Source organism: Loxodonta africana, chromosome 4 (genome assembly GCF_030014295.1).
Source record: "Loxodonta africana isolate mLoxAfr1 chromosome 4, mLoxAfr1.hap2, whole genome shotgun sequence".
NCBI lineage: Eukaryota > Metazoa > Chordata > Mammalia > Proboscidea > Elephantidae > Loxodonta > Loxodonta africana.
Genome location: NC_087345.1, coordinates 35992775 through 36002344, shown reverse-complemented (window position 1 = coordinate 36002344; position 9570 = coordinate 35992775). Strand labels below are relative to the sequence as shown.

General features: G+C 38.3%; 1 protein-coding gene across 1 annotated transcript; it reads left to right on the top strand.

Annotated features, from left to right (window-relative positions):
- The first annotated feature begins 3150 nt into the window (after window positions 1–3150).
- On the top strand, window positions 3151–9019 carry SNRPF (small nuclear ribonucleoprotein polypeptide F). Its single transcript, XM_003405269.4, has 4 exons — window positions 3151–3284; window positions 5539–5664; window positions 8230–8294; window positions 8883–9019. Exons 1-4 carry the CDS (start codon window positions 3282–3284, stop codon window positions 8947–8949), a joined length of 261 nt encoding a protein of 86 aa, XP_003405317.1. The 5' UTR covers window positions 3151–3281; the 3' UTR covers window positions 8950–9019.
- Window positions 9020–9570: the final 551 nt, after the last annotated feature.

The following is a 9570-nucleotide window of genomic DNA, read 5'->3' as shown; positions in this document are numbered from 1 at the left end:
CTTAGTGACCCTGTAGGACAGAGAACTGCCCCGTAGAGTTTCCAAGGAGCTTCTGGTGGATTCGAACTGCCAACCTCTTGGTTGGCAGCCATAGCACTTAACCCCTATGCCACCAGGGCTTCCAGTGGTCATCTAGTTAGTTAAGTGATTCCCAGCCTTGAAGGCTTCTCTTATTACCTACCCTCCCTCCAAAATGAATCTATGAATAAGTGTCATTTATTGACAATTTACTTTCCCATTTATATAAATGTCAGTTACAGCTTCTGATCCATGATAATCAACCAGTATTTGCCTTCTGATTTCATTCTAATCAAAAGCAGAAAGCATGAGGTTTTAGTCAGTCCATACAGTATTCATTAAGATAACTGCACAATTTTTTAAGTTTTGGGTTTGTTCGTTTATTTTTAAATAACGAAGACAGTTTTCAAAGTCCCAATACTGTGTGCAGAGCGATCCAGGTTTAGGGGCTAGCATTTATAAACCATTGATCTAACTCAGATTTTTTCCCCCCCTTAAGCCTATCCTGGCCATGATAATTAATTCTGACCATAATTATAAACAAAGAAAATATTGAGTATTATGGGAATAAAGGAGAGAATATAAAAGGAAGAGCTCATCAATCTCAAAAGTAACTTCCTAAACTCTATCTTCCTCCACCCTGCATTCATATTGGTATTTCTATGTATTTGCTCACTTGTTCTCTACTCTAACTCAGTTTGGGGAGAGGTAGCAAGTATAAAGGAGAAATCCTGGGCTTTGGAGCCACTTTCAGTCTATGTGGCCTTGAGCAAAAATACTTAACCTCTCTGAATGTGTCTCATTTCTAAAATGGGAAGATTAATACTTACCACGAAGTGCTGTGAGGATTTAAGTAAGATCCCATCGCTGTGGAATTGACTCTGACTCATAGTGACCCTATAGGACAGAATAGACCTGCCCCATAGAGTTTCCAGGGAGTGGCTGGTGAATTTGAACTGCCGATTTTTGGTTAGTAGCCAAGCTCTTAACCACTGTGCCACCAGGGCTCCTCAAGTAAAATAAATTACATGAAATACCCTTGTACAACATGGCAGGCGCCCAGTATGTATTAGTTCCTTTCTTCAAAAAAGATTTTAAAGTTCCAGGAGGGCAGAGATCACACGTCCATTTCATTCCCCACTATTCCCCCCGAGTGCCTAGTTCACAGTATCAGTACTTGCTGCTGTTGAATGGATTCCTACTCACGGTGACCCCACGTCAGAGTAGAACTGTGTTCCCTGAAGTTTTCAGTGGCTACTTTTTCAGAAGTACGTCAGGCCTTTCTTCTGAGAAGCCTCTGGGTGGACTTGAACCTCCAACCTATCAGTCAGCAGTGAGGTGGTTAACCGTTTGTACCACCCAGGAGCCTGTAGTAAACCCTCAATAAATATATCTTGGTCATTTAATAAATTACTTTTTAGACGTTTATTTACAGCTAGGTTTCATCCTAATTAATAATTGAGGAAAGTTCCCTCAGAATGTGCTCAAGATATATTCTTTCCCATCTCGAAAAATTTCCCCCAAGAGGAGCCCTGGTGTGCAATGGTCAAGCATTGGGCTGCTAACCAAAATTTCAAAGGTTCGAACCCACCAGCTGCTCCTTGAGAGAAAAGACCTGGCAATTTGTAAAAATTACAGCCTGGGAAACCCTATAGAGCACTTCTGCTCTGTCCTTATAGGGTTGCTATATGTTGGAATCAATTTGATGGCACACAACAACATTACCCCCAAATTAAAACTGATTATTCTGGTGGCTATTCTGTTGAACCACATACAAATATGGCAATAAATATATTTTAAAACCTTTAAAATAATAATGCCTATTAACTCAAGAATTATACTCCTAGGAATTTATTGTAAACAATCAGAGATACATTCAAAGATTCATGTAAAATTATGTCCAAAGCACATCATTTATAATGGGAAAATGGAAACAACAGAACGATTAATAAATGATCACATATTCACAAAACAGAATAATGGAGACATTAAACCACACTTCAGAAGCATATTTAATTATATGAGAATTTTCCCAATATAAAGTGAAGAAAACAAGTTACAAAACGGTATGTAGATTATTTTTTAAAACAGCATGCGTTACAATAAATAGTACATTAAAAAAGTTAATTTTTTTTTGATTGGTGGGATTATCAGTGACTTTTGGTTTATTTTTTAGAATTTTCTGTATTTTCTAAGACCCCCACAAAATGTACAGCATTTATAATTAGAAAAATACCAACGACTTTAAGGTATTTAAATTTAATATTTAACATGAGAAAAAATCAACTTCAAACATCTTTACACAGATTACTGTAAGATACTGTTTCACTTCACAGAGAAAACAGCAAAGTCAGATTTCTAAGGTATATATTGAATGACTGAAAGGACGCTTTAAGTAAGTCAAAAAGCAGAGTTTGGGGGTTGAAACTCAGTTATGGAATAGTGGGCAAGTTACCTGCTGAGCCTGTTTCCTCATCTCTAAAATAGGGCTGTAACTGCCAAATCAAAATACTGTTTGGGAAGATTTCTATGATAACAACTGTGAAAGAGCCTAGCCCAAAGTAGGAACTCAAAGTCTGCGTAAAGGCTAAATATTTATTGAATGATCATCAAACTAAAAGAAAACTCACGGAACTTTGAGATAAATAACTCCAAGAACTGCTTGGCTTAAACTATAAAACCCAAAACCAAACCCGCTGCCGTCGAGTCGATTCGGACTCATAGTGACCCTACAGGGCAGAGCAGAACTGCCCCATAGGGTTTCCAAGGAACGGCTGGTGGACTGGAACTGCCGACCGTTTTGGTTAACAGCCGAGCTCTTTACCACTGGGCCGAAAGAGCAAAGGAAACCTCTATTAGTAGAGTTGACGAGAAATCACGTCCGTTCTACACGATATATAGCATCTCCCAGGCGGGAAGTCAACACAAGGCTTTTCCTGCCACCCCATCGAGGAAGATGGAGTCGGGTCCCTTAGCCTTTGAAGTCCGGCCGAAGACTCCTCACGCGTTACGAAGCCGGGAAGGCATACCGCTGGTTGCCAGCAGACACTGCACAGCCACCTCCTCCAATCAGCACGCGTCTCTTTGCGCCCAATCAGAGAAGCCAGACGGGCTGGGTTGGAGGTGAAAGGTCACGCTGCTTTTTGGCGGCCATTTCTCTCGGAGTGCCGCGACTCCGGGCCTAGAGCGGCTGCTTCGATCACGAGGGACGGACAACAGCTGGGTCGGCGGCGAGGATCCTACACCATTCACCCGTAGTCACGATGGTAAGGAGAGAACGGCATGAGTCGCCGGAGAGGGAGAGCGACCCGTCTAGACAGGCCTGGTAGTTGTTTCGAGCGTTCCCCATTCATCCATGTGAGAATCCGTGAATCTCGCCGCCAGTCCCTTTCTCCCTGAGTTGGGGACTTTGAGGGCCTCCCGGTGCCCTCCCCTCCCCAGCATCCTGCTCTCTTTCCCGCTCTTCTTCGTTTGAACCCAGGCCTGAGGTTTCCTACCTGACCGAGGCCACAGGGCCAGGGTAAAGATGAAGCGGGACTTTGGGACGCTCCATTTTCACTTCCTGAGTATCACATTCCACAATCCACTTTGATTCAAAGATGTTAGGACTCCCCGCCCGCAGCTCTCTGGAACCCAAAGCACAGGCTTTGAAGCATTCGTGTATTCGTTCCGGAAATCTTTATTGTGCGCATCCACCTGTCAGTTACTGTTCTAGGCGCCAGAGATGGTGGGTGAAAAGTACTGATGCGGACCCTGCGCTCTGTGAACCCATAGTGGGGTGTGGGAGACAGGCATTGATCAAATAATAACAAATAAACATACAGTTACAAATAATCCTAAGAAGGAAGCAAACAGGATGCTTCGTACATTAGATAGGTGATCAGGAATGGCTGCCCTGATAGAAGGCATTTGACGCTACATCTAAATGACATGAAATACGGTCCCTTAAAGAACAGGAGAAAGAGTGTACCAAGCACAGGGAACAGGAGCAAAGCCTTTAAGACCGGGAAGAAAGCTTGACATTTTCCAGGAGTTGACCCAAAAGCCACAGTGCTTCTTGTGGAAAGAGGAGTTATGAGATAGGGTCAGAGAGGCAGGCATTGAGCTGAACCTTTTAGGCCATTTTAGTAGGTTTGGATTTTACTTCAGGTGCAATTGGAAGTTATTGAAGCATTTTAAGCAGAGGTGTGACATTCGATATATACCTTAAAAAATAATAATACTTGCTGTATTGTTAATAAACTGGAGAAAGATGAGTGAAAACTGGACACCTATTAGGAGGTTATTGCAGTAGATCCTGTGTCCTGTGAGATCACTCTGAATATGCTTATCTTAAAAGGATTGGGTAGCTAGGTTTCTTGGTTCTTTCCTTCCTTTGAGCTGATGGGAAAGCAAATGAGGGAAGGAGAAAAGTCTGAATTCACTGGGGATTCTACTGTTTTGCTGAATAAACAAACATTAAGTGAAACCCTGGTGGCCCAGTGGCTAAGAGCTTGGATGCTAACCAAAAGGTCGTCAGTTCAAATCCATCATCCGCTCCTTGGAAACCCTATGGAGCAGTTCTACTCTGTCGTGTAGGGTTGCTATGAGTTGGAATCTACTCAACAGCGGCGGGTTTGGTTTTTTTGGTTTTAAGTGATTGCCTACAATATGTAGCAGGCGCTGCTGGGCATTGGTAATACAAAGCCAAATAAGACCTAATCCTAGCCCCTAAAATTAAAGTGAAGGTTCTGGCCCCTGCTTGCTTCTGTAGCCTCATGTCTGGGTACTCTGACAACGCTGAATTGTTTGTATATCTCTGAGGTCACCTTAGGAGTCCCTGGGTGGTGGTTTCAGTTAAGCGCCCAACAACTAACCAAAGGGTTGGTGATCCGAACCCACCCAGAGGCGTCTCAGAAGAAAGGCCTGGCATGCAGTTACCACAAGTCAAAATTGACTAGGGCAGCTGGTTTGAGCTTACCTTGTTGCTACACCCTTACCTGCTTTTACATCAGTCCTTTTTCTTCTCCGGAAGCACCTCTCTTCCTTTAAAACTGAGGCATTACTTATTTCAGGCAACCTTTCCCCCGTATTGGTTCAGTACTCCAGTGTGTATCTGCACTTGTTACATCTGTCCATCTGTATGTATCCCCCCCGCCCCCAGCCCCCGCCAGCTACTTGAGGACAGGGACTATATCATCTGCTGTTTTTTTTCTTTTTTAGTGTCTTCACCTTTGTTTCTTTAGAGCCTGAAATAGTCTTTCTTAAGTGAATAACAAACTTCTAAAAGTTTTGATGAGTTGAAGATGAAACTGGCTGATTGGTTGTTTAAATTTTCCTGGTGCTTTTCAAAAAATAATAGTCAAAATTATGTATTAATTTTCACAATTTAAAAAGTGAAAGGGAATCAAGAGTTTGCATCATTTGGATACATAAAATATTGGTGGATGATTTGGTAGAGAAGAAAGCGTGTGGAAGCCAAGGTAAGGGAAAAGAATCAATTGAGTCCTTTATTATTGTTATTATTTATTCCTTGTGCAGAGTTTACCCCTCAATCCCAAACCTTTCCTGAACGGATTAACAGGAAAGCCAGTGATGGTGAAACTTAAGTGGGGAATGGAGTACAAGGGCTACCTCGTATCTGTAGATGGCTATATGAACATGCAGGTAAGCTAGAGTTACAAAAGTTATAAAATTGTATTTATTATATTCCACCTTGTTCCTCAGGGGTCTTAATGTGGCTTACAGAATGCATACAATGAAACTGACAAATATAAAGCAAAATCAGGAATAAAGTCAAGGCCGGGAAGATGCTGTAACTCTGATATACAAGGTACAAGACTTGGGGTTAACCCAGAGTTCAGCCACAGATGATTCCTTGTGGTTAAAGTAAGAAGAGCTCAGACATTTGATTCATAATGCCATAAGGGAAACAAACTAGTTTGCTGGAGAAAGCAAAACATTTCCCAGCACTTAGCTCTGAAAGAAGTTTCTCAAGTGAAACTCTTGAAATGTTTTTTAATGAATGCTAAAGGGACAATACCAAAGTAATTAAAAAATCAAAGCATTTCTTAACGGGGAAGACAGGCCAGACAAAGGGATGGATGGACGCACTGCATGTCTGTTAAATTAGCTTCTATAAATATTTTAGCCAGGTTTTTGATGAAAGAGTTTGAGATTATATTTTCTAATGAGTCCTGAAGTGCAAGTATTTATGTGACAGATTAACAGCAGATGAATATATTTTACAGGTTACCTAGACAGGTGGTCGGTTGACCATGACTCCAAGTATTCCACAGGATTTTTCATGATATAAGAGTTTACCACCTAAACAGATGATGCTCAGGTCCCCAGGGTTATAGAGCATGGTTTTGGCCTGGAAAATTCCTAAAGCGGGAATCTTTTACCAAGGCCATAGAAAGATCTGAAAAGTATACCCATTGGGATGGAAGTTTTCCAGAATCAGATAGTGGTGGTGGTTGTACAACTTCATGGATATACTAAAAACCACTGAACTGTACACTTTAAAAGAGTGATTATTATGCTATAGGAATTATATCTCAATTTAAAAAATAACCATTGGATATTTAGTTTTAGAAGTAATACAGCTTCCTAATGAGCCTGCCAGAATTAGTTGCAAAATGTATCCTTGAGTAACCAACCACATTGATATGCTTCTGTGGTTTTTTTCTCAGCAAATATTTATTGAGCACGCACTATGTGCCTTGCACTGTGGATACTGCAGTGAACAAAACAAAGTTCTTACCTGCAAGGGGTTTATGTTTTAGTGATTGGAGATGATAATATAATGTAATAACAGGTAATGATAGTTGCTATGAAGAAAAACCAAGCAGAACAAGGGACAGTGTGCAATAATAGATAAGGTAACCAATGAAAGAAGTAAATTTAAACAAGAGACTAGAATTGAATGAGCAATTCAAGTATCTGGAGGAACAGCAAGTACAAGGGCCTTGTGGCAGGAGCATGCTTGGCATGTTCAAGGCACAAGAAAGCTAGAGCAGCTCTTGCGGAGTAAGTTAGGAAAAGAATGATGGAGAGTTAGGTTGGTCTGGTAGCCATGTTACAGCCTTTTAAACCACAGTAAAGGCTTTGGATTTTATTTAAAGTGTGATAGAAAGCATTTGGAGCATTGTTGGATAATTTAGAAACCAATTAAATGTTGGTGAGCATTGGCCAAAAATAATCACTTTGTTTTAAAAATAGTCTATCTTGATATATTATTTCTGATATTCATTCCATGTAAAACTATTTGTCTTTTGGCAACCACATATGTTTCGAATAAAACCTTATCCTAAGGATATAGGAGGATACTTTTTGTTCTGGAGAGAAGAGAAAGTAATATCCAGTATCAGCATTAATGCATTAAAATGTTTTCAATGCTTACCTCACATCCTCTTTAAGCCCTGTGTTCTCCTTTTCATTTTCCACTTGCCTGGTTATGAAGGAAATTTCCCTCTCTCCCTTTTCTCCTGTTCATTTCTCTTGTGAGCCCAGATGACAGTGATTGTAATTAAAAAAAAAAAAAAATTAGGAGTAAAGCTTATTACCTATATGAAGGAAACCTAACACTTGATAATAAATTAGAAATAATTGAGTTCCCTTAAATAGCTATAATGGTCACTCTTAATTGTTTAACCTCTTAAGAAATTGTTTTTTCCTGTTGATCAGCACATAGTTTTTTGTTTTTTTTTTTTAATTTTTACTCAGTTCTTTGGCTTGGGTTGTTGACTAATATAAAAGTATTTGGTATTTTAGCCATAGCTTTTGTACACCCATTTGGGTACCTAACTATGATTTATAACATCATTACTTTGGGAAAAGTTAATATCTGGTTCTTTAGAAATGAATTTTAGGGAAACTTTGAATCACAATTTATTTGTAATCAGAGATTGCCTTCCTTGACATACCCTTTTAGTCCCTAATAGAAAGAAACATTATATAACCTGGGAGATTTAGAAAATTTGTTGAAATAAGCTTTATTATATAACATGTTAATTTTACATCCATCGATGTTTACTTCGATGAATGTTTATATGAAACCAAAAAGTACTGCAATAGTAATAGAGAGCTCATCTCCTAATTATGATTATAGGCAGTGTGAGTCGTTGGTATAGAAGGGTCCCAGTTAGTAAGTTCTTTCACCAGTATTAAATATGTTATACTCTTTTTATACTGTGCTATTAGACTAATACATTTTCTTTTTATTTAAAGCTTGCAAATACAGAAGAATACATAGATGGAGCATTGTCTGGACATTTGGGTGAAGTTTTAATAAGGTAACAAAGAGTACTAGGGTATGCAAGGAGTTGCTGATGAGCATTAGAAACACCTGTTTAAATAAACTAGTGTCTCAATTTCAGAATTACTTTTTTAAAAATTGTTATTAATTTAACAAAATAGTCCACAACTAGACTTCAGAAGTCTTTGAAATTGTTGAACTTGTCAAAGGTAATGTTTAAATTGTTGGGAGTTATTCATCCTTTTATGATTTTTCTAGTGTTGATATAAACTTTCTAGCTCTTAGCTGAATACCTTTTTCAGTGGTCTTAGTTGTAGGAACTTGTTTTAGTTGGGTCTGGCTGCTATTAATGGATTTTTAGTACATTCTTTTCTACAACTAGCTTCAAACTCCCAAATTCCCTTTGGAAAACTATAAACATGTCATAACAACTACATGGTAAAAATAAATGCCATGTGCGTTTTAAACACATCTATGGTAAAAACTTTTTTAAAAAGAGAAAGAAATGATATATTGTACATTTAGCATTCAGTATTTTTGTAATGAGAAAATCTAATGTAATAGTAATTCAGATTTACATGGTTTTCCTTTGGAACAACAAAGTATACTCTTTTTGTATTTACAGGTGTAATAATGTCCTTTATATCAGAGGTGTTGAAGAAGAGGAAGAAGATGGGGAAATGAGAGAATAGCATCTTTTTGTGGGGGATTTTTTTTTTATATATATATATTTCTAGACAATAAAGATTTGTTTGTTTTTCATCTTGCCTTGTGAACCATTCATACTCATATATTTACATGCAAATCTCAAATGGTGAAATAATTGAGAGATTATTCCCAAAACTAATGCATTAAAAGCCACCCAACTTTATTTAAGCTCATGTTTTATTTTTAAGACCAATACTGTTTTCTCTATGAGGGAAAATAACTCATTTACATGCTGTAGAAATTTTTATGACGGTGTATTTCAGCCCTTGTAATTATATATTAACTGAGACCTTTTAAAAGCAACTGTTTATTTTAAAGTTATTTTTAATCCACTTTTGACATGTATAAATCTAAACATTTTCTTAGTATTATATATACTGTATTATTTTAGTTAAAAGTTAGTAAATCGATTACATGTTAATTCTACATCAATCTAAGCTAAAGAGTACACATACTATAACTAAAATTGGAACATCACTTGAGAATTACAATGAATGTGGAGATAGGGCACAACAGAAACAGAAATTGTGAACTGTCATTTAGGTTCAAGGTATGTTTTGTTCATTTAAGAGAATTAAGTTTTCTGAACAGAATTCATGACTGTG

Excerpts from the sequence above, each read along its gene's own strand:
- SNRPF (XM_003405269.4), top strand. Across the intron at positions 5,665-8,229 it reads ATGGCTATATGAACATGCAG|CTTGCAAATACAGAAGAATA; the intron begins GTAAGCTAGAGT and ends TTTTATTTAAAG. Across the intron at positions 8,295-8,882 it reads TTGGGTGAAGTTTTAATAAG|GTGTAATAATGTCCTTTATA; the intron begins GTAACAAAGAGT and ends TTGTATTTACAG.